At 45.9% G+C, this 25866-nt stretch overlaps 1 protein-coding gene across 1 annotated transcript in view; it reads left to right on the top strand.

The window, feature by feature from the left end:
- SETX (senataxin) overlaps positions 1-25866 on the top strand; it is a 1477926-nt gene that overhangs the window by 656723 nt on the left and 795337 nt on the right. The window contains exon 10 of the mRNA XM_069609306.1: positions 11377-11485. Within this exon, the coding sequence (XP_069465407.1) occupies positions 11377-11485 (109 nt within the window). The remainder of the gene's footprint in view (positions 1-11376; positions 11486-25866) is intronic.

Raw genomic sequence — 25866 nt, 5'->3', positions numbered from 1 at the left:
ATGTCGAACAAAGTCACAAATACTCTTCTTTGCAATGTACTGCGCTGTCTGTATTCACGAACCAAATAGAAAATGACGCTGCCACATCGGTGGTTGCATAATGTGATACAAACGTATGCAAGAGATCGGAAACAAACCCATGAACATCACATAAGGTTGTTTAACATCCTGTGCAATTTTTCGCTGCAGAATGAACAACAATGATATCGGCATGATTGCGTGTCACCAAAGTGTCAGAGAAACCAGAATCTGGCACTTCATTGTACCTACTCCATAGCACTACACGATAGATTGCAAAATGAGTATCCACTGCACAGTGTTTTCCATTCACCTTCACTCAATGTATGTCGAAAATTCCCTAAACCTGCATGCTGTGCCTTGTGAAACACGCAGCCATAACCGCACCCTCTGCATTTTTGTCTAAAAATACACTGTGTAGCACAGTCTGTCCGTACACACCACACCCACAAACATTATTGCCCAATCCTGTAGCCTCGGCAGGCCCATTTCTATGGCCGTCATCTGCAAAAGGGGCGTATGTAACACGTGCCCCCCTGCAACTATTGCGATGTTTGCAGACTTTTACTGCTGCGTGCGGGGTAATAACTTTCAACCAGAGGAGCGGACTTCGTTAGTTGTGGTGGCTTTGTTTTTTGTTTTTTTTTTTTTAAAGGAAAGGTGCTTCTCTAGAAACACTTTGCATTTTTTCTACGTAAATGTGTGTTTTCAACGTCTGCTCACATTCTTACAATAGGGTCTTCACTGCAGTGTGTAGATTGGTAAACAACATTTCGTTGCCACTGTGCGACGAAGACATGCCATTTGCCTTGCCATCGCGAACCAATGCCCTCATTCTCACAGGAGAACATCCCAGCAGCTCCCAAGAAGTCACACATGCTTCTGTTGATGAGACCCCTTCTGACCTCTGACTGGCGACAGGAATCTTTGGAATACTTCCACATTATTCTTCGGGGTATACATGAGAAAAGCACCGTTACCTTGACAGTAGGAAAAATGTGCTACACTGCTTTCACCATGATCTTCAGTTGACTTAACACACGGGAACAAGGCATGTAACCCATAAAGTTGGCTCTAAAGTGCACGATCACAACGTGTACAGATGCCAAAGAGGCCACGCGTCGGCATTCTACAAGCAGTCTGCTGAAACAGCACTAGTTGTTACTAAACCACAAAGCGTCCACTCCATCCAAACTGAAATTGCCAGACATGTCTTCTTGGAGGGCATACACACACAGATCTTCCACAAAGCCATCACCCACGATGAAAACTGTGCGTCTTGCCATGTTTGCCAGCCGCAGTATGCAAAGTAATGGGGAAAGTGAATGCCTCCCTTTCCTGTGACGCACACTCAGAGCACCTGATTGGCCAAAATCCATAGTCCCATTCCCGTTGGCCATCATGGTGAGAAGCGCAAAATGTGCCAAGTGCCTTTCCCCAATTACCACGAGGGCCGCGCCCCGGTGAAGCAGGACTCCTCCTTCTCCCTATTGGTGCTCTTTCTAGTGACGTAAACCCTGAGCACCTGATTGGCCAAAGGCCATAGTCCCATTTCCATTGACCAGCATGCTGTGAAGTGCAGAATGTGGCACATGCCTTTTTCCAAGTACCACGCGGGCCACGCCCCAGTACAGCATGAGTCCTCCTTCTTATTGGCACACTTTCTTGTGACGCACACCCTGAGCACCAGGACAATCGCTGCAGTCCCATTTCCATAGGCCAGCATGGTGAGAAGCGCTGAATGTGGCACGTGCGGATCCCCAAGTATGTCGAGGGCCGGGCCCGTGTGAAGCAGGAGTCCCTCTTCCTATTGCCGGACACCATGAGCATGTGATTGGACAATCCCCACCGTTCAATTTTCATGGCTGCAACTCTCAAAATCCCCAGATGTGGCTTTTGTGCTGCGTGCGGGAATCAGTTGCAACCAGAGTAGGGGGAGTTAATGGTAAAGGGCCACTCTTAAGAGCCAGTAGTTTTTTGTTTTTGTTTAGATGCTTATAGAGAAACACCTTTTTTTTGGTTTTTATTAGCTTTTGTGTGTTCTACTGCCCACATTAGTACAGTAAACTCTTCACCGCATCCTATAGACGAGCATACAAAACTCCATTGCCAATGGGTGACAACAAAATGCCATTTTCTTGGAAAAAAACTGCATTTCCACAAATTCATTGTTGCCGAAGAACATTCCACGAGCGGACAAAAAAGTATACATGCTTCTGTTGATGAAACACCTTCCTGCGTCTGGCTCCGAACAACATCCATGAGCAGTAGGCAATACTCTTCTTGGAATTATGGATGAGAAAAGCACCTTGGCGGTGGGAAGAAAGCACCCTCACGACATTCAGCAATCTTCTCAGTCTACGGAACAAATCTAAGCATGGCAGGTAACCCATATGCATGCCACCATAATGGGTGACAACATCATCTACTACTGGGAAAGTGGCAAGGGCTTTGCAAAGTGCATACATATCGACGAAATTGCACTCATTTATACACAGCGTTCCACGATGCGTCCATTCCTTCCAAGCCAAAATTGACGTCAGCGTGTCTTTGCAGGGCATAGGTGTGCAGATTTATGACAAAGGAATCCCCTACAGTCCACATGGTGCGTTTTGCCATGTTGGCCACCCTCAGTAGGCAGAGTATAATATACACCAGTTTCACCTCCCCTTCCTGTTAACCACACACACACACTACCTGATTGGCTAATCCCCACACTGCCAAGGCAATTTTGCAAGGTGGTGTAAAGGGCAGATTTTGGCACGTGCGCCTCCCAAAGTAGTGCGAGGGCCGCACCCCTGTAAAGCTGGAGTAGTCCTTCTTCCCTTTGCACATCTTCTCTGCAGCTCTACTTCACTGGTTTACGCGTAAATGGGCACACACGCATCCACCAATCGCATCGAAGCCGCCATCAACCAACACCGTCACTCCTGTACAACACTTGAAATGTACTGTTACACATTTACAGTACAAATGTTGTGCCATTCCAAAGCACGCTCACTACAAAGTTCAATGGAAGTATGCACAATTTCTCCATCCGCTTACATCCACATAGCCACCCTGGATGTGGCATGTGTAATCCTGAAAGTACCATGTAATGCACTACCTTTTCGTGGTATTGAGGTGGGGGGATAACAGCATTGCCATTGGCGCTCAAATGCCATTTCTACGGAACCACTGCACATTTTGCGACCTCATGATCTCATAGTGGGTGGAGCACATGCCAGCAGTCTGCATAAACAAGCTCATAATTCTGTTTATAGCACACCTTCCGACCTCTGGTTGGGGAAAAATTACACCGTCATGGACCCATTCTCCTCTTGGTGTTATGCATGAGAAAATGACCTTGGCAGTAGGAAAAATATGCATTACTGCTGTCAGCAACCTCTTCAGGTGATGGAATAATCGTCCACACGACATGTTACCCAAATGTAGACTTCCATAGTGCACCACGACAGTGTCAACGTTCGTGATGGACGCCACATATCTGCAAAGGCGAAACACTCCGCCGAAACTGCAGTCACCCTGACGGGCCCAGAAAACGTCCACTCCTTAAAACCCGAAATGACCAGCAACGCCTCTTTGCACACAACACCTGTGCAGATGACACACAAAGGTATCATCGACAATGAGCAATGTGCGTCGCTCCCTCTCGAATACCCTCACGACACAGTATTGGTAGGAAATGGTACTGCCCCTTCCTGTGAACCATGCCCTAAACTCCTAATTGCCTATTTCCCACAATTCCATTTCCCTTCCCACCCTGCTCATAATGGCAGGATGTGCATGTGCGCTTTCCCATCTACAGTGAGGGCCATGGCCCAGTAAAGCTCAGACAATACTTCCCTTTGCACGCTTACTTTTTGCAGCAATCCCCCATTGGGTGCTGTCAAATTTCAAACATGCATGCATACACAACCTCTGCATTGCACACTTTCATTTCTCTACACCACTCCATATTTACCGTTAAACACTCTGCGTACACGTTCTGTTTCATTGCAAAACCCCTCCACCAGAAACTTCTGCTAAAGAATGTACAATTGCAGCATTCACAAAGATCCTAAGCCGCACCCAGCACACCTTTTGCCCATGCACACAACATTGCAGCCCTTTCCACACCCACCACAACACTATACATCCAAGCAAGCGACCATGTGGGCACATGACATTATGCACAAACGTCACATACGTAGCAGCACTTCTACCCAACTCCCCCACACCATAAAACACCCATTCTCGAAAACGTGTCACACTTGGCAGAATCCACAAACATACCACAGCCTGCACCACCCCTACGCACTGCCATTCACAAAGTAATGTCACTGGTAACCTATGCACAACAGCTTCACAATATTGGGCCTACTTCAATAAATCTGCACACAGTAGAGTAACCAACCACATATAAGCTGCACTTCAACCATGCCCACTTCCATAATCACATTACGTACACACTGCGCCACACTGCACAACTTCTCACTGCACCATCCCCTGCCACACACCAAATACTGTAGCATGTTGCAACTATCACCACAACCATGCAATGCACAATACCCACTTGTGGTGCTATAGCACGTGGACAATGTGCTCCACAGCCATTCCCCAAAGACCACCACCCTGTGCCTCATGCACTGTCAAACCTGCATTGCTCCAATGGGTGTGATCCTTGCACACATTCCCTGCACCGTAATGCAATCATGCATGTCATCAACTACCACTATGCACACACACACACACCACTGGCACCAGCACTCCTAATCAAACTCCACACTGCAGTGGACATGCACAGCGTTACATGCAACAGTTACCATAATGCATACATATTACACTGTCTCTGGCACTCCGAAGCCTTTCATTCACATACTATTGTCTTAACCAATTCCACTCAAAGTATTGTCTCACTGCCAACTTAACCACAAAATGTTTACAACGTTGCCCATACTGCAAGCATTGTGCACACAGCACACTATCCAAGCACATTTAAGCTGCCCTTCAACCATACCTTCTACCATACTGACAGTATGCAAACAGTGCACCCATTGCCCACACTGCGTGACTTTTCACTGCAGCATCTCCAACCACAGCGCACCGCCATGGAGCTATGCAGCAACAAATTGCAACAGTTACCATAATGTACAAACACTCTGTCCTGCATCCCTGTGCACTTTCAATCATATACTATGGGTGTATCCACTTCCAATCACAAAGTATTGTGCCACTGCCAACCTACCCACATACTGTTTGCAACACTGGCCTATAACGGCTGAAATGTGCTCCAAAACCATTTCTTGCATGTCACCACCCTCTAACTGATACACATTCAGAAATGCATTACTGCCTTGGGTGTCCTCAAGGCCTAGGCTCTTGCCCTTCGGCCATGCACCCAATAGTCTAGGCCTTGAACACACCCACAGCAACGTAATGCCACCATGCATGTCACCATGTCAGCAACTACGACTATCCACATACACACCACTGCCACCAGCACTGCTACCCAACCTGTACACCGCCATGGCGGAATGCAGCAACAAATCGCAACAGGTAACAGAACGCCCATGTGGGCAGCTAAAATTATGGTCAAACATAACATACGTAGGTAGCGGTACTTCACCCCAGCTCCCCCCACACCATAAAACACCCATTCACGAAAACAGGTGGCAATTACCAAAATCCACAAAAACACCACAGCCTCCACCAGCCCCACCCACAACCATTCACTAAGTATTGTCACTAACAAAAACATTTTCACAACATTGTGCCTATTTGAACAAATCTGCACACAGCATAAGCCTTGAACACACTCACAGCAACGTAATGCCACCATGCATGTCACTAACTACGACCATCCACATACACACCACTGCCACCAGCACTCCTACCCAACCTGCGCACCACCATGCAGCAACACATTTCAACAGTTAACATAATGTACAAGGAAAACTCCTGCACCCCTGTGCACTTTCTTTCACTTACTATGGGCGTACCCACTTCCATTCACAAAGTACTGTCACTGCCAACCTACCCTCATTCTGTTTGCAACACTGGCCCTACTGCAAGCAATCTGCACACACCACACTATGCAAGCACCAACCTGTACCGAATGCAGAATGAAACATGCGTTCATGCGGTGGGTATGTTGCAGCCCTCGCCCATGCACCCAATGGTGTAATCCTTCCACAAACCCACCGCACCTTCATTCACACATGCCTGCCACCAACTACCGCAGTCCATCCTCCGCGCACAGCCACCCAAGCTCGCACCCAACCTATGTCATGTGCAATTCAGTCCCCTCCTGCAATTGCCCTGCCACCACTCACCACGAAAAGAGGTCACCGTAAACAGCTTGCGGCAGAATCTATGGGGCCGTTATGACAGCTGCCTCCATTCACCAACTATTCGCCTACTTATGTCACATAAACCACTTCTCTCCCCCACCCGTTCCCTCCCTTATTGGCGCCAACATATTCTGTAAGGTACATTTTCCAGACCCTTTTGCCGCTGCACTGTCCTCCGATGCACCATGGTGTCTTTCCCAGAAAATGTTGACTCACATCACGCTTCCACCCAGCCAACTACCGGCCGTGTCTAAACTTCTCCGACAGCACGCCGTACCGCAAGCCAATGACACTTCTGTCCACGGAGCGAACAGGGAAATGGGTCCGCCGAGCGGACCCACATATCGCACATTTTTTGGGACGTGCATTTCAATTCTTTGCAACAAAAGTACTGGTCGGATTTCCACCAAACACACAAGCATGCATTCTGACCCAAGCCCCCTTTCCTGCCGCAAATTTGGTGAAAATCCGTCCAGCCGTTCGGCTTGTAGACATGCGCAAATTCTTTTTCCCCATTCAGTCTATGTAGAGAAAAAATATTTTTGGGATCCCCCTATATGTTTGACCCCCCTCTAATCCCCCCACACGAAACATAGCCCAACTTGGCGAAAAAATTCCAAGCAGGCCATATACTTTTTTTGCAGTTTGGTGAGGATTCGGAGTGAAGTTATAAGCCGACGAAAAAGTGCTCTTATGAGTTTAGCAACTTAACCATAACTACACGGCCGCTACCGCGGGCTGTGCAATTTGGTGGTTGCATACCTTGCCCTTTTTAAAGAATGCTTATTTAAAAATTGATGTTAAATAACTATTCATAACTGCAACCTTGAGTGTACGTTTTACTTGGTTACTTGTATTTGTGAATTTCATTGCTACAGCTCACATTTACCCCTCTTGATATAGGCCTGGCTGCTCAGTCACACTACCGACTTGTGTAGTACAGACCTTTACTAAAAGGTGGGTTACCTAATAACAAGCAGATAAGTGTTGTGTAGTCTCACAATGTTACTACATCAATTCTTACCTAACAGGGATGTGATGAAGTGGGGAAAGAAGAGCCAGATCAGAGCACACGTCAGAGCCAATTAGACAACTGTTCACTCAGCCATGAAGACTGAATGGTATTATGTCATCATGCCTCTAGAGGGGAGGGTCTATGAAGAAAAGACATTCCAATGAGAAGTGAAAGAATTCCTTATGAGGTACTTCTCTCTAGTAATAGAATGCTCTGTTTTTCCTTGTGTGTGGGTTCGTGTGAGCAGCCGTTGGAGGAGGAGGAAGAGGGAATCTCCCATGAAGGCGAGCCCGTATACGAGTGGGCTTATTAGCAGAGGACGTTCGTCTGCTATGAGCGATTGTGCTCCTGTTGAGCTCTGATGTTAAATGTTTACCCAAGTTAGTCGACATAAGAAGCCTGAAAGACTTTCCCAAGTTGAGAAACATTCGGAACCTAACGGACGAGGGTTCTGACCTGTGAGCGTGTACGCCGCTACAACGAACTGTGAGGGAGCTGAAATTACGAGTGGTGAGGTGAGCACAGCTGATAGCAATGTGTTGCCCAGGCAGATGAGCCGCGAAGAACTCGCTCGCTGTACCGTCCCCCACCGTCGTGGGAGGGGAGTCTGCCCGGCGATCGACAGAGCCTCCGAGAACAGCTGATTCAGCGCGGCTCCCGAAAGGAAGGGAGAGCCGCAGGCCGACCTGGCATACGAGCTGTCAGTTGCCTGGAACAGACACGGAAGAGAGGCTTGCAGCGTGTTCAAGGCCAAAGCGGAAATCCTTGGAGATACGGAGGCGAACGAGGAATCGAAGGTGAGAAAAGTTAATTACTCACTCACACACACAGCCAGAAGGCGAGAACAATACTGTCCTTACAAAACGTTTAGCATTGAACTGCTACATGTATGATTGGACCCAGGGGAGCCTATTGGTCACGAACAAACAAACAACCTTTTAAAAAGGGCATAAAGAAAAGCGAAGAAATTTAGAGCTAGATGACAGGAGAAGACGGCCACCTTCAGTTTAGCTCTGCTTAAGACTTGTGTTTACGTTTCACTCTGGAAAGGGAATCCAGATCGGGGAAGGGAAAAATCTCTTCTCCGGAAACTTGCCTTGAAAGAAAGTTTAAAGTGTTCCACAGAGCAAAGGACATTCAGAAAGAGACTTGAGAGGCTGCTTGGTGGAAAGGGTCTAATGCACGACCCATTTATGCACTCACCGTCAGTTCCTGATCTTTAAGGCGAATAAAGTTAACCTCGGTTCCCTATAACTTGTGTCCAGAGTGGTCATTTCCCGCCCGGCTTGTTACAAGGGGTCGCTGGTCTGAGTCAGGGGATAACATCTTTCCCCCTGTCCTCCATAGGTATACAGTCCTGTCCCCATCTCTACTGACTTACGATGGGTGTTATCTGGTTAAGGATCCCCTCCTAGGGCTATTTTATGGTAGTGGGATTGAGAGAGCTACTTACCTGAACTTTCCTTAACCTTTTGGAACTTGAGTCTCAACCACTGGCACCGTCCTATTGCATAGTCAGGACACTGAGTCAGGATACTCAGAATATTGAGCCCCTGGTCACTGCTCCTATGCCCCCCCCAATACCTTTGAAAAGGGATAGACTATCTGAGGTGCGGGTCCTTGACATATGTAGAAGGCAAAGGATTCATCCCGAAAGGACGGACTAATCTTAACAATGTTGGGGACCTTGAGAAAAGTGAACAGGTTGGCAAAGAAGATTGCCAACTTGTAACCCCGACTGGTGAAGAGGCCACTGTTACTGGAATTGCTTTATCCAATGATGGGAATTCTTTTTTGTCGCCCTTGTCCACAACCCTTACCCTAGATTTAGTAAAGCCTTAGAATGATCTTAAATCCCAAGCTACTTCTGTGTTGATTGCTGCGGACACTTCGGTGATTAATCCCCAAGAGCAGATTACCGCCAGATCAATGTATCATAGTAAAGGCTAATCTCATTAACCAACTGAACTTGTGTCAAAATTTTAATGACTTCAGTAATTGGATGGATTCCTTAGGCAATTGTGTGGCCAACTATCTCACTGTCGTTGGATGTATCTTGTCAAACTGACCCCATACCCTCCCCATTGATTTATCAGCATCTGGCCCCTCTTGATATTCCGGCTTGGCCGGTTTCCCTATTAAGGGAGGGGGATCGAGCTTGATCTTCCACATTGCTAACATCTGATGACCTGGCTTCTATCACTGGCTTTGGATCCGCAGCAGGACCTGCTGTTCCATCTTTCGGAGAAAGGGTTAGGGCGAGCCATTCACACCCACATCCATTGTTGGCCCCTGGGAAACCGAAGTCTGACATCAGTATTGTGGGTCACCATATGAAAGGTCATAAAATACTAATTCCCAAAAACTTTCGGGTTAGGAAGTCCTTTGTGCCACGGCCTGGCGATAAGACCATCTGAAACTTTGTCATGGAGAAAAGGAACTTCATTATTACCAATGTATAAAACCAATTAGGAAAGAACCCGGAGAAGTGTTAAGGAATAAGGTTCTGGCATGGCTCGGTCAACGAACTGAGCCGAGAGTTTTTAGGCATATAGATTCGAAATGTTTGCAGAGGCTGGAAATCGATGAGTGGTGTACCCAGGAAAACAGGGACAGTGTCATGGTTGGATGTGGGTCCAGCAATTTACCTAGCTACCTCAGTGATTGTAATTATTTGCCCAGAGGTTCATCATATTTATAACATATAGTTGGCTAACTTGAAATCATGTTTTTCTCGATGAGAAGGCTGTTTTTGATTAATCTTGTTACGTTACTTCCAATGTGATAAGGTGCTTTATTGTTACTTTGTATGTTATTTTTGGTGTTACATGTTGCAAGTATATTTTTTGTTTTGACGCTTCAATGCCTGTGGGCGTTCAGCGCCTTATAAATAAAAAATAAAGAAACAATAGTAAACCTAACTGAAAATAATATTTTTGGGAACTGATGACTAGGTCCCAAGCCATCTCCGGGCTGCACTTGAAACTGTTTTTAATGTTGCTCTAGAGTGATTTTACTGTGCTTGCTGCATCTGACTGGTAATGAATCCTGGGCTTTCTATCTTCTAGGGGTGAATGCATAAATGTATTTTATAGTTGGTGTGTAACAGTATTTTCCGATAAGTTTAATTGCTTAGTGTGTATTTTAAAGGCTTAATCTTAGTATATTTTTGTACTTACCGTTCTATCTGGGATTATTGTGTTGCTCTGTGTGGACTCATTGCAGCCCTAGACCATACTCACACCCCTCCTGAGTCTATGCCACGTTGCCCTACTACCAAACTTGACATGGTTTGGCTAAACTTCATTGTCTTTCCTGGTCACCATAATAGATTGGCCTTCCAAAACCCACCCCAGGGTTGTTTTTAGAAATGTATCTTAAAAGTCTTAACCAAGATTGCTTTCAGCCACCTAGTTTACTTGCACCCAAGTAATGTTAAAACAAGCATTGTCAAAGCCAACCATTTGTCTTATTGGTATTCAACATTTGCTAGGTACTGTCCTCATAAACGCAGGTACTCGTACCATTTGCCAGCTGTTGCCTTCTTATGGCCAGGTAGTACTGCCGTAGTGTTTGGTAAATGCCTTTCTCATGCCCACACAAATGCCAAAACTAAACTGTTCATATTGTAATGTTTGGTCGAAGTCAGAAATCATTGGCTATCACATCTGTTATGCTCTCTCAGACTTTGACTGTGTTTATGCCCATCCACGCTTGCTTTTGTTGCCACACTAACACTGCATGATCACCAGCCTGAACTTTCTCTTTACAATTGAACTACTTGGTCTGCCAAGACGTGTTTGAATACATTTTTTCTATGGCTACTATTTTGAACTTTACTTTTGGCAAAGGACCCAAACGTTTCACAAACGGTCCCATTCTTCCATACCCAGCATTCATGTTTCCCGTTTAGTCTGAGATTATGCTCTTGTGTCCATCTCAAATAATTCAACACTGCCTGCACCACTCAAATCCACTGAACCATTGTGATAGCTGTGCGCTTTGTTGCAGATGGTACAAGAGTGGCAGGAAAACCAAAGGAGGAGAAGCAAGACAACTTACCAGCTACAGCTGCAGAATTTCTGTACCGATGTTCCGATGAACCGCGTAGATTTCCAAGGTAAGGTTTATACATGCATACATACATATATATATATTTGAGACTTGTGGATCTGCTTAGAATCGCATGCTTTGCATAGACCAGCATGTGTAGTAGTTTGGGTGGAGTAGTTATTTTTCGATTTCGAAAAAGGGGATGTCAACTGGGCATCCCTGTAATACTGGCCATACTGTGACGTGCACTGTGTATCTATGATGCATCATGCGTTAAGGACCTCAGATTGTTTATTTGGCGCCATCGGGTTGGTTGCACTCTGGATAGTTTCTTGAAGTGATAACTTTGCTTGTGATCCAGCACACATTCAAGATATATTGACAAGATTTTAATCTAACTGTCCTACTGATAGCTCTCGACGGAGAACGACAATACTGGATTGACTGTTGTACGAGGTATATAGCGGCTTCGGAGATCGGCATTGAACAGCGACAGCTACAGGCCTTGGGTTTAACAGTAGGGAAAGACACTTGCATGTTACAGCTAAGGAGAATGTCTCCTCATAATATTTATCTCTGTCCTCCAGCTTCCGATGTGGTGAATACCCCCTTTAAATTCTGCCCCACATGCAGCAAAATGGTTCTGTGGAAAAACAGTCTGCAATTATTGCCTTCCAATCACTGGGAAGACGAATGCCAGTTGTGCATGCTTTTTAAGCCCCAAACACGTACAGATCGGGGGTTAAAACTCTGGGCAGCTTTGACAATGCAAGCAGAGGCATCTACTAATTACCCCGCTGGGGCAGAGGAGCTGAGCCAGAACAGTCCCGTCCCAGTTTCAAATTAGAAGCAATAGTGCTATCGGGGTCGGGAAACTCTGAATTCTCGTAGATCAGTCCCCAACTATGTACGGCAAGCGTCACACTCTACTATGGAGACTTCACCTAGCGACGAGGCTAAATACGCTAAATCTGTACACTGGAACATTTCGATGCACTCTGCAGGAATGCCAAGCAAATCAAAACACATTGCAGGGTAAAAAACACATTTCACCCACTGTAAAATTTTCGACACTGAAGTCAAAAGCTTCAAAATCCTTGGCGAAGACGCAACCTCTGCGCCTACAGGGTTGGTTAAACAAAGGACATCACCACCTAATGTTTATTACTCTAGGCATAACCTAAAGCCTACGTGCATGCCGACCGCCACCGCACTGAAAGATATTACAAATAAAACTATTTAGACACATGTTGGTGAAAAAGAAAACCTGCACATGTCATGTCGAAGCTAGGTTCCTTACCCGATTGTCTCTAGAAGAAGAAACAAACCGGTTAAAACACAAGAAGTTGCTTTTTCACCGCAAGGGTCCCTAGGTTCTTCAGGGTAATGCACAAAAAAGATTTGAGGCAACTATGAACAAAATGGCCTCATTTATGGAGTTTTTAGAAAACACCCTCTTAATCGCAACCAAAGGTTTTAGAGGAAGAGGCTACCATCAAAAAACTAAAAACCTGAAACCTTGGTTCCTTATGAGGAGGCTGTGGAAATGGAGATATGCATCGGGGATGAAGATCTTGAGCAGGATTACATAGGTAGACACCTAGAAGACCTTCCTGTGCCCTCACCAGACATTGAGGACCCCATTTGCTCTTCGCCTATTGATGAAAACTTACTACATAATCTGCTTAGAAAAGCGCCACATTATTTCAAAATTGACACACACGTTTCTGAGAAAGACAGATTTCATAGAGGATTTCCTCAAGGAGAAAAGGTGAGCCAGTACATTGCTTTACTTAAATCTGTAAAGACTAGACTCGTCCCTAACAACTGCATTATTAACAAAATCCATTAACCTACAAGTTGAGAAGAGGTTCAAACTAGCATTTATCCAACCCTCTCTAAAGAGGGTCACTTAAAACACGTCTCTTTAGTCGGACCACAAAACGCAAACGGATAGTTACTCCTTTGGCTACATCAGAGGCCCATCCTGAAAAATAAACAAAAAGCTTTTTGCCCTAGGTAAAAAAGTGGGAACCTCTGTGGCATTTCAAATGCACATAACCAACATACCAACCTAATGGCTAGTTTCAATAGAGTGCAAGGACACATGTAGAAGAACTTACAGCTAATATTCATGAGCCCCTATACAGAAATACTGAAAGACTTATCAGAAGGGAAACAAACTGCCATTGCAGTGCTAAAAAACACCCTAGATTCAGTAGATACTGCTGGGAGAATCATTGCAGAGGGCACATTATTAAAGGGACATGCTTGGCCCAGAGACTCAAGCTACCCTTTTAAATATGCCAATAGAAAATGAGGTTCTATTTGGGAAAGCTGTCGATCAGGCCCTAGAAACTGCAAAGGACCATGAAACACTGAAAGCATTGAATCAGATTCCATACCATCCTTCTCAGCACGGAGGAGCACAATCAAGCCAGCAGAGTTTGTGTGGCCAAAGCTATACAAGGTATGCAGCGCCGACCACTTATTGCTCTGCAAGTTCCTCCTCATGTTTCAGAACCCAGAGACAATAGTCTTCCTCTCAATACTCACTTCCAAGGCCATTCCAAAGGGGGTGAGGCAGAGGCCAATCCTCAAGAGGTTTGTCTTCTTCTGCAAAGCAAGGACTCCCTGTTCCAGGTCCCCTCCCATATCACCCTATTAGGGGGTAGCAGAACATAGCTTGCCCACGTTTGGGAGGTGTTGACCGCAGACAAATGGGTGCTGCCAACGGTAAAAAACAGGGATTGCATCGAGTTTCCAGAACAACCATGCAGTCACCTGCCAAGACACAAAAGGATACTAGAACATCTGCAGATTCTACAAGATGAAATGCAGATACTGCTATAAAAGGGAGCTGTAGAACCCGTTCCACCATCAGAGATAAATAAGGGTACTTATTCTGTGTACTTGTTCCAAAGAAAGACGAGATAAAAAACCCAGTGCTAGACCCAAGGCCAACAAACGCACATGTAAAGCCACACAAATTCAGGATGGTAATGCTTTAAGAAGTCATCCCACTGCTGAAGAAAGGGGATCCGTGATCAGGGCGCCACCCAAAATGTCAACTTTCAAAATGCAGACTTCCATTATGGCGCAGTGATCGCATAGATCATAGTGCCCTGCACCCCCCTCCGCACTCCCCTTCCCCCCCTACCCACTTACATTTTCAGCAGCAGACTTCTGTGTGTGCTGCTGTCTCTTCTCTATCCCTGTGGCGTCAGTTCTCTCCCACTAAAGTGGGTCAGAACTGACGCCTCGCAGTCCTTTTTTTTTTAAAACCACTTTTGTTTGGCCCGCGCTATCATTATGGAAGCGTGGACAGCCCTGCAACCCCTGGCCCCCATTACAATAAGGGGAGCAGGAGACACCCACGCTCCCCTTAGTTGGTGTAATGAGGGTCGGGACTTTGGTTCTGTGCAAGGATGCAGTATTTGTCATGTCGCCACAATCGAGGTGACATTTTGGTACGTTTCCCAAGAAAGGAGACTTTGTGGCAACACTAGAAAAGAGAGATGCATTCTTTCATATTTCAATGCTGCATGCACATTTAAAATACCTATGGTTCAAAGTGAGACAAGTGCATTATCAATTCATGGAGCTCCCCTTTGGGATCACATTAGCCCCCCATGTATTCACTAATGTACTAAAGGTGGTGGCAGTGCATCTAGGCACAGAAAGAAGCCAAGTGTACCTTTATCTAGATGACTGGCTAATAACAGGAGAAACTCAAGAAATATGTCAGCTAAACGCGCAGAAAACAGTACTTCAAATGGATGGTGTGCTCCAACGTAGTCCTCATCTTTGACATGTAGTGTCCACAGTTTAGCTGCTTCTGAAATTTATCTCGGCATAGCTGATTAGTCTTGTGAGGTAAAGAAGCTGTTAGCAACTCTACAGAAGCAACCAAGACAAGTCTCCACTTAGAACAAGTGAGGTTACACAACAAGAGGTAAGTTCTCATAGACTGTACAGTGCCTTTTGGTTAGAAGAAATGGTTCGAGTTGGCTTCTGTTCCTGTGCAGCTCTGCAGATGCTGTGTTCCTGGGCCTCAGTCGTGGGGACAAGAGGGAGGTTGTCTGGGGGACTCCTGCACTGCAACGGGACGGTTGGGGACAGAAAAGGACCAACTTCTATTCAGTGGCACTTCCCGGTTTCAGCTCCTCAGATCTAGGCAAATAGCAATACTGCGGACACTTGGCTTTTGAGATGGGTTTTCCTTGCATCTGGGGTCTAGCACTCTGTTGAGGTGGCTCAGGCTCGGTCAGTCCTGCTTCCTGAGAGTCTGGAGGATCTTCCTGTAGCTCTTAGCCAACTTAAAAGCAACCCACACAATCTGGTGTTCCTCTCACTGACTCTTCGGTTCCATTAGCAACTGCAGTGGAAATACAACCAGCTTCGAGAGGATGTCCAGGCGGCTTACTTTAGAGTTGATTGGTCCCACCAACTCAAGGGGAGAAGTCGTCCTTGCAGGGCTTCTCTGTCCAGACTAATTCAGAGCTTCAGAGCTTCAGTGCAGCAGTAGCAGGGCTTCACTGGGCAAAGCAACGGTCCACGAGTTGCAGCAGGCGTCTCTTCCCAGTTCTTAGGATTCCTTCGTCCAGTGGTCGACTCTGCCTTCCAAGCCAAAAAGCCTCACCTTTTTATGTAGGTTTCTCACATTCATTCTAGCCTAGCTACCAGTCAAACAGCAGGGTGGCTGTCCTTGCCGGACAGCCAGCCAGGCAATCACCTTTGGGGCCATTCCTATAACCAAGGGGATTAAGCACAGGGAGTTTCAGACACATCCCTCACTTCCTGCCCCCGCCAGACATACTGGAGCCAGAGGCGGGCTTCACTCGTGAATCTGGCCAAAGACAAAATGAACAAAGGGACCAAACCTGGTTTGGTGCACAGAGTAAATCTCAAGAAGGACCTTTCCACAAAGAAATGGTGAAAAAAGACAGGGGCCATTTTGACAAAAATGGCACCCATGGGTGCTTTACTGCAGCTGCCAACGCAGCCCGTGGTAAAAGCACACCACGGTAGTTAAAAGTAAACCACTGCCACCAGCCATTCATCGGGGAAAGGGTAACATAAAAATGTTACATGAGAAACTAGACATAAAGGATACTAGGTAACCCCTCCAACAACCTTTTGTAAGATAGTGTGTGCTGGGTCTAGAAAGTTACAATGTAAATAAAGTCAATTTCACTTCACTGCTCTTGGAAACGGTAGTTTATCCAAGAGAAGGTAGATAAACCTTTGGGAAATCTGAACGACTTCCCTGTTCCAAAGCACTGAAGGTGCTGTGTGGCACAATGTAAAAGATTATGCCTATGGAGTTTGTCAGACTCCAACTAAAAGAAACACGGTGCTCAAGTCATAGCAAATAATTACATGAGTGGGAAAGGGTCTTGCTCTCTTCAGGTTAAAAAAAAGTCCTCAAAATCCAGCAAAGGTGCTGGATGTCTCTTAAGATAGGGAGAATTCTCAGACATGTGCTAATTCCTCTCTAACAGGCAGCTCAGCCGTCTCGTCCTAGCGGACAGCAATGGGAGGGGTAGGTCCTTTCGTTACTTCTCATTTGGAAGGGTGAGAAGAATGGCTAGTCAAAGAGGCCAACAAACGTTTCCTTGTGGTGGACGAGGTAGAGATGCCAAAGCTGCTCAAGTAGCAGCCTCTTTGCCATCAGGCTCTGCTACTGCCGCTTCAAAACCGCTTGGAGGCCTTCAGTCACAGCTCACCGGTGGGGGGGCAGGCTGTGTCAGCATCTGGGAGAATGGTGAACCATTACTTCGGAAGCTTGGGCTCTGGAAACCATAGCCCACGGGTACTGCCTTCCTTTTTTAGCTGAAGTCTCACGACAATCCACCGGGAGTACACTCTTTGAGGGTTCCACATCTGCTCCTTGTGCAGGAAATATTAATCCTGCTAGAGAAAGGCGCTAAAGAGCCAGTGCCTGTAGCGGAGAGAAACAAGGGCTGGTAATCCCCTTATTTTTTGATTCTCAGGAAGGACGGGGGACTGAGACTCACCTTGGATTTGAGATACTGGAGTTCCTCAGAAAGGACACATTCAAGATGGTGACTTTCTCCGATCCTTCAGACCCTCCAACTTCAGGATTGGTTGGTGTCATTGGACCTTGAGGATGCTTATTTTCATATGCCAATCCATCTCAAGCCCATGAAATACCTGAGGTTGGCAGTTGGCGGCTCGCACGATCAGTTTCGAGTCTTGCCATTCGGGTTGACCTCTGCCTGAGGGTCTTTACCAAACTGATGGTGGTAGTGGCAGCACCTCTCAGGAGAGAGGGGATTCGAGTCTACCCCTACCTGGACGATTGGCTGATCAGGGCACGTTCTCCCGAACAAGCTTTAGATCATCTCAACATTACCGGTCACTCCCTTCACAGACTGGGCTTCTCCCTCAATTTCAAGAAGTCCCATATGACCCCTTCCCAACAGCTCCAGTACATCGGAGCTGTCTTAGACACGTCCTTGGGGGAAGTGCTCGCATCGCAAGGGGAGGGCTCACAACATTCTCCAGATGGTAACCAAATTTCAGACAGCCCAGAGTCTTCTGGCCTTTGAATTCTTAAAGGAATGGTTTGGTCAACATTTTTTATTGCCCCTACGGGTCGGCCATGTGTTTTTAAGATTAAGTCTCTCGATTTTAGAAAAATTTCCTATGGACCTTAACTGAGTTTTCGTCCATTAAACGCACGTGAAAACAGGCATCAGGGAGCTGCCATTTTGTGGTAATCCTATCATTTCCCCCATCGCCCTGGCTGACCTACTTTTGCGGCACTAAATCGTATCCCCCGCCCCTGAGCCTGACATTATCAAAACATTCATATTCCCCGCATCTCTCCGTGACGTTTCTGTGCTGCGTAGGCTTCACACAGAACCCGGAAACCAACACAGATCAACTCACAACACAGCGCGCCACAATTTGGAATATGAAACTGTACTTTAAAATCAAACAGCAACACTTGGTACATTTGGTAAAGTACATGTATTTGACATTAAATGTTTATAGAATATTTTTATAGAATATTCAGCAATTGCCATATGAACTCCGAAAGCCATTTATTTTCTTTTATCTCTATCCGCAAATCCGTAAAAGTTTATTGTGAGTCACGCGATGTTCCTTTATGGTACACAGGGTGTTGGTTTTCGTTAAAAGAAGCACTTTTGTTGCACGTTGAACCGCAAGGCTGTTCCATCAAGTAGGTACTAGGCCAGCGTAAAGGTTGATATGTTGCTTCTAGCCACTAGTACCGCATAAGGGCATATGGGCCCTTGGCGATCGTCCCATAAAATCATCAGGATTGTGCACTTGTTTACATTAAGCTGCAGCTGGCGGTTAAAAAAAACCATCTGCCGGTGTCTGAAACTGGTGGCAGTAGCAAAAGGGAAGGATATACCTGTTTTGAAAACATAAAATGTATAATTGGTCTCGCCAGCCGATCTTTATTAATATTATTAATTTTATTTATTACGGCCGAGCTGAAACTATTTGCTTTCAAGGATAGTGCAATGGAGTATATTCGGCTCTAAAATCAATGCGAAAACTAAGGAAATAAATCGAGGTTAGTACACAATGAGAAACTACTTTTTGTCTACATGCGTGTGTAATGTGGACCTGCATGCCCATGTGCAAGCTACAAGGACGATCTCACAAACTTTTTCCAAGCTCTGCATTCATTCATTTATTCATGCATCCATTCATTAATTCTTCATTCCGGTATAAAAGCGTCTAAAGAGTTACTTACATTATATTTGCAATTTCCATTGTTGCTCTGTGTAATGCAGTCTGTAAATCCCACTGTGCTCTTGACAACGATTTTTCGTATTCTGAACTAACATGAAACTCGGTCTAGTTTCAGAATTTTCTGTCTTATCGTCTTGCGTTATTGCACCCCCCCCCCCCCCTCAAATGAAGTTCTTTCGGCATGGTCCCTGTCTCTCAAGGTCAAAAAACAATAGAACCTTATACTGCCAGTGCGAGTTGTGGGCCTCTTCAGGGCGCGAGCTGAAAATCAAAGCCGCTGACCTTCACTAGAAATGGGCATACATTCTTTCTTTGCAACATCCCGTAGTAAAGCCATCTGTGAGAACTTGGTTTGAATCCATCTATGTAGTGTGCCTCAATGTGCAAATGCGAACTGGCTTCTCTCCCATCTGCAAGGCTCGTTTGGCGCGTTCTAAGGCCCCCAATTTTGTCCTCGTTGTCTGCGAGCTTTGAAGCCCCAAAGAACCATAACTATTGAGACTTTTAATTTTTTGGGGAAGGTCAAGGAAAGTATAAAGTACCCGAGGAGTTGAGTTGAAAGTGAGATTTATTGTTTGTTTTATTATTTACAATACGCAAGCCTCCCCTCAGTTAACAGTGTGCAGCATTTACAAGAGATTGCGAAAATTTGTCAATTCAACAAAAATATATACATACACATAAAGACAAGGTCAGAAATATGAGGTGAATAGAGAGAGAATTCAAAGATGACACCCAGGTTGTTCGGCACCCAGGATGGTGAAGGTAGGGGTTGGGGTTAGCGTACTTTGTATGCACACTGTACAATAACATTTATTTACAAAAAGACAATCGTATTACCATTATTTAAACCGGGATTTGTACTTCACAACCAGCTTTCCTTTGGGTGGACATGGCACAGTGGCAATATTGGGTGGCAATGGATCACTGCTCTCCAGAAACGTTCAAAATTCCATATCTGTGCTTCTCTAATACAGCAACAATAAGGCTTTTGACAAAGTCGAACTCCATTTCCTCATAGACTGGTTTGATCACCCATTGCTTACTTCTTTTTGAAAAGGCCTTAGTGTAGCGAGGCATCCTTACATTACCCTTAGTCCTAGTTTGTTCACGGCCGAGATTCTCGTTATGGGCCAAGACCGCTAGTAGAGTCCTATGTCTCATGCCCTGTATGCTGAAATGCAAGCGCTTTGGCCTGTACTTTAGGCACATATTGTGGAACACCTCCAAACCTCCTTTGTGACAGAATCCCCTTAAATCTCTTGATAGAGTTTTATCGAAAACAATCTTCTCAATGGCTTTGTGTGTCGGTGAAGATGGATTCAACCACTTCTTCTTCCGTGCCTCCACTGGGGACAAAGGGCCATGTTCACATTGGTGGAAATGTAGGTTTTCTGAACAGCGGTGCACGTTGGTACAGTGGTGCATCAGTGACCGCCATTTTTCAAGTAGTATTTCCACTGACCCTTCACAAGTTTTGGAGCTCTACCAAAGATGGTTGCTGATAGACTGGGACCACTCTGAAATACTTTCCAAACCTTTTTTTTTCCCCTGCAGCCAAGATTTTCTTATTGATTGATTTAGCAAGATGCCATACGTCAAATTGATGTTTAATATGTGGGAACTGCTCTCTCATTGTCTTGGCAATTGAAACATGTCTGCCCGTGGCTGAGGTCGATGTGCATTCCCCTCGATTGCAGATATTCCACTGATTTTATAAATCCTAGTTTCTCCATGGCCACTGAGGATGTACATTGTGTTACCTGCACGGCCATCAAACTCACAATTTTCTTACTATCCATGTCCTGAAAGTGGTAGGTGCAGTACTTGGCCGAAAATCCAGGGCTGTTGCACTGTCGGTCGGCGGCTAGTCTGAATCGTTTGCCTTCGAATGTACTTGCTAGAGACAGTTGTTCAATTTTCCAAGCATCACTAATGGCCGGAAACAGATAATCACGTTGGTATTTGTAGTACTACGTTTTTTAAATGAAATGGAGTCCCACAAACTGAAAGAAAGAGACTAACTTTCTAAAACTGGAGCCACTAAAAAGTAATGCAGCTGCACACAGTAGATTGCCTGCTGGCAGTTTCCCCAGCATCGGTTATTCAGACCATGAAAACGTATGATGTAATGTACAGGCGGCATGTATTGTGACGTTACTGCCTTGTTTTTGACGAGTCACATGAATCAATGGCTTCCCACATACTTTCCCTCTGACGGAATGCCCACATTTCAGCATACTTATAATATCCATCAAACAACTGTCGAATACTTGCCCTCTTTCATTAGACTGTCATCCTGCGTCAAAGTTGTTTCGGCCTGTGACGTTGAGGACATATAACCACATTTGAAAGAAATATCGCTGCTATCAAGTTCTGATGCGTCGATGAATGCTGCTGCTGGTTCATTCACTGTCATTTCAACATCTGCTACTTCAACATTGATGGGAGAACACAACAATGTCGACAGCTTTTTTGGTGGCAATTTTTTGGCGGGTGTAGATTGTGTGAATTGATCTGCGACTTCTTCAGAGCTATCTTCAATACATCCAGTATCATGTTGTTGCGGTGGTGCGGTCGTACTGTAGCAATGGTCCAATACAACTTTGCCGGATTCTCCGGACACATTCATTTCATTTTCTGTACATTGGACATGAGCATCCCGAGTCTCAACACGCTGCATCTGAATTAATAATTCCTCCATAGTGTAAATGGTCTGGCAAGCAACATCTCTCATTCGCTTCACTGTCTGTGTATGTAGAGTTCGTAGACCCACGGGTAACTAGAGGACAGATTGGAAAAGGGATGTTCAGCTTAAACACAAGATAAAGTATAGTACAATTGACTGGAAAAAAACATAAAATAGTCCCTAGCACAATCATTTCTCTAAAGTTATGAACTGTTTGTAACTAACCTTATTTTTGTTTCTTTTCTTTGCAACTTTTTTTACTAGACCTTCAACATCTGCACGCTGTTGCTCCAATACGTATCCGCATGTCTCCCCTTCCTCTTGCGCTGCAACAACTATATTTTCTGTATCAGCATAGACAGCAAAATTAGTGCCGCAAAAGGTCAGCCAGGGCGATGGGGGAAATGATAGGATTATCACAAAATGGCAGCTCCCTGATGCCTGTTTTCACGTGCGTTTAATGGACGAAAACTCGGGTAAGGTCCATAGGAAATTTTTCTAAAATCGAGCGACTTAGGCTTAAAAACACATGCCGTCCCTTAGGGGCAATAAAACATTTTGACCGAACCATTCCTTTAAGGTTGCTCGGCCTCATGGCAGTATGCATTTTTCCGGTGCTATAGGCCTCTCTGAGAATGAGGTCCCTTCAATGGCACTTAGGACTCAATGGTCCCAATTCTCAGGCAAGATGTTGGATCACCTTCAGGTTCCGGTCAGGGTATCACTGGATCTTCTGTGGTGGGCCTGCAAGGAAAACCTAATGAAGGGAGAACCTTTCTGGCAATCATGGCCGGGGGTGGCCGTAGTGAGACGCTTCCCTTACAGGGTGGGGGGGGGGTGCTCATGCCAACGATGTGACCCATCAGCAGTCTTTGGTCTCCACCGGAATCCAAACTGCACATCAATCTTTTGAAGCTGAGAGCAATCAGGTTAGCATTAAAGGCTTTCCTGCCGTCTGTACGGGGGAAGAATGTCCTGATAATGACGGACTACACGATGGCCATGCATTACCTCAACAAGAGAGGTGGTGTAGGGTCACTACCACTGTGAAGAGACACGATGCAGCTCTGGTTCTGGGCAATTTAAGAAGGAATTGCCCTAGCAGCAGTTCATCTGGCCGGAGAGGAGAACACAGCGGCAGACGCTCTGAGCAGGCAGAGCGCAGTATCCCACGAGTGGGAAATAGCTCAGGAAGTCCTTCTAGAGGTCTTCGCCCTTTGGGGAACCCCACAAGTGGATCTGTTTACGACAAGTGCCAACCGGAAGTGCGAGCAGTACTGCTCTAGGGAATTTCTTCGGAGAGGAGCTCTAGGAGACGCGTTCATGGGGGATTGGGTATTCCCACTACTGTACGCGCTTCCTCCAGTCTCCGTCATTCCTCAAGTTCTCTTGAGGTTAAGACAGTTCGGGTTATGCATGATGCTAGTTGCTCCGGATTGGGCCAGGAGATTGTTCTACCTGGATCGTCTGGAAATGCCCATCTGTCCTCTGATGCAACTTCCCCCAAAGAGAGGATCTTCTCTTGCGAGAGGGAGGTCGGGTTCTCCATCCTGAGGTCAAGACTCAACGTTCACGCATGATTTCTGAAAGGTTGAGATACAAGGATTAGGACCTCCCGGATGACTTAATGGAGGTGTTGCTTTCGGCCAGGCGACCGGCAACAAAGTCTCTGTGCCGTTGGAAACAGTTCTGCGACTGGTGCAGAGAAAAGAATGTTAATCCTTTTCAGGGTTCATCTCCGAATGTTCTGTCCTTTTTGCTTTCTTTAGCCCACAAGGGGTCTTCAAGTAGGGACCATTAAAGGTTATCTAGCAGCGCTCTCAATCTTTAAGCGCTCATCCAAGGAATGTGTTAGGGAGAATTCTCTGTTTAGGCTGAATTTCCTAACCTAGTGAGTCCCCCAGCAGCTTTGCTGGATTTTTGGGGTTTATTTTATTCTCCTGCCAAGAGTGAGACTCTTTTACCCTCACTCTTGGACATGATTTGAGTGTGTTTCTTTGAATCTAGATGTATTTAATGGGCTATGGGGTCTTTTACTCCATAGGGTTTCATGTGTTTTTGTGATGTGTGTTACACAGCACCCTCCGTGCAGTAACACAGGGGTGTCATAGTGACCCCCCAGTATAGACTCCATACCCTGGGACTGACTACTGTCTCCCAGGGCATGTAAAGTCACCATTGACTTTACTAGTCTTAAATTCTGAACAGACCCAGTACAAACCATCATATTGTGGACGTACTGGCTGGGGCAATTCGATTGCCCCAGGGTCTGTTAGTCGAGGGGGCACGTTTCCGGCCCCCTTGATCGAGTTTTGGCTGGTGGCAGTGGATACTACTTTTTATATTCAACCGCGAATATTTTCCTATGGGATTTCCCATTGTTTTAGGCTACTATCTTTATTTAATTATTTAAGGTAGCCTCGAACATACCGTCGGTTTATTTAATATTAATTCTCCGGTTGGTATTTTTTGCCAAAACTTGATTCTAATTGGCGTTTGTGTCCTCTTCTGTGACTCCAACCCAAGTCGAGCCCTTTGTTCCACTTTTTGGCGGGCTTCTCCACAGAAGCCCTCCAAAGTGGTGCCACTATGTCTGGGGTACTTAGGAGGGGTGGAGGGGAATTTAGGCACCCTGGACTGAGTTGCCTAGGCAACTCAAGTCGCACTCGGTCCTGATTGGCCCAAGTGGTGAGGCGGCCGGCTCACCACTTAGCATGTTTGAGTGACAGCTAGGCTGAGTGAATGGGAGTTTGCTGCATAAAAGCAGGGCTTTGGGGACTGGAACTTCAGAAGTCGCCACAGGACCTAAGAATCCGACGAGGGAGAAGCTGAGCCGACCTGCCACGACACCACGACCGGTGGAGACCTGCTGGACCGTCTCACCACTTTTCCCAACGACGGAGATCTCCCGCCGGAGAGTCTTCTTCCTTTGACTGGTGGGGATAACCAGTTTCACCGTCTTTTCGCTTTCCCGACGTATCTCGTGGCCGCCTTGCCTGTGCTAAGCACCCCGGCAACCGGGATACCATGTTTTACCACGACCGCGAGATAAAGGTACCACCTTTTACCGGAAAACTCTGCGGCTGGTTTCTGCCCTGGTAGTGCAACGACCTGCATCTTTCCTCCACGTCTATCTTCTCTTCCCCTGGACGACGACGCAACTTGCAATCACTACCAGGAACAACTGCCACCGCTGTAGGATCCTTCCCACTTAAGGTACCGTGTCCCGCCTGGATTCCCTTGCAACCGACTGTACGGGGTAGATTTAGCCCCCGGCTTTCGAACCTGGGTTAGCCTGGGACACCTTGGCTAAACTTTTCTAAGCCTCTAAACTCTTTTCTGAACCCTCTGCAAGACTTTCTAAGCCTAGTGTGACTGTGTGATCATGGGCGCATTTGTGCTCTGCTCTCTCTAAAAGTGGGCCCAGCCTTTGGACTTTGGCTCACCAGTGACTTTTTGCTCTCTGCCTTGCTAATAGTGTTCCTGAATCGTAGAGTGGTGTAATCCTGCATATTCTGTCTTTTTCCCTCCCTTTTTCACGACCTTAGTAGAGTGCAATCTAGTTAAGCGCTCACCTCTGTATGAAATTAAGTGGTGTCTTACTGTGATTTTCTAAGAAGGGAAAAAGGGGTGTATATATCATAATAGTAACTGTGCTTAGAATATTTTACAATAAGAGTGCTGGAGTGTTTCAACTGTGTGTTTATAAATAAATAATTATATACTTTGATACCAAAGCTCTGGTCAGTGTTTGCTTGTATTATTGTATCTGAGTGCCTATTGAGTATACTTTGCATACTGCCTAACTCTTCTTGAGGGAGGTCTGACTGCTCAGCCACACCTACCAGGTAAATCTGGGTGGTACAGACTGCTACCAAGTGGATTTACTGCTAACACCTGTAGTCTTAAATCTTTTGCAGTGGTCCCTAAGGGAACTGCACAGGTTTCTGCCTAACAGAATGCTCTTATTTTAAGATTCCTTTGGTTACTCAATTTCTAAC

This window comes from Ambystoma mexicanum, chromosome 8 (genome assembly GCF_040938575.1).
Source record: "Ambystoma mexicanum isolate Mex_15411 chromosome 8, UKY_AmexF1_1, whole genome shotgun sequence".
Lineage (NCBI taxonomy): Eukaryota > Metazoa > Chordata > Amphibia > Caudata > Ambystomatidae > Ambystoma > Ambystoma mexicanum.
The sequence above is the reverse complement of the archived record's forward strand: the minus strand, read 5'-3'. Positions and strand labels throughout refer to the sequence as shown.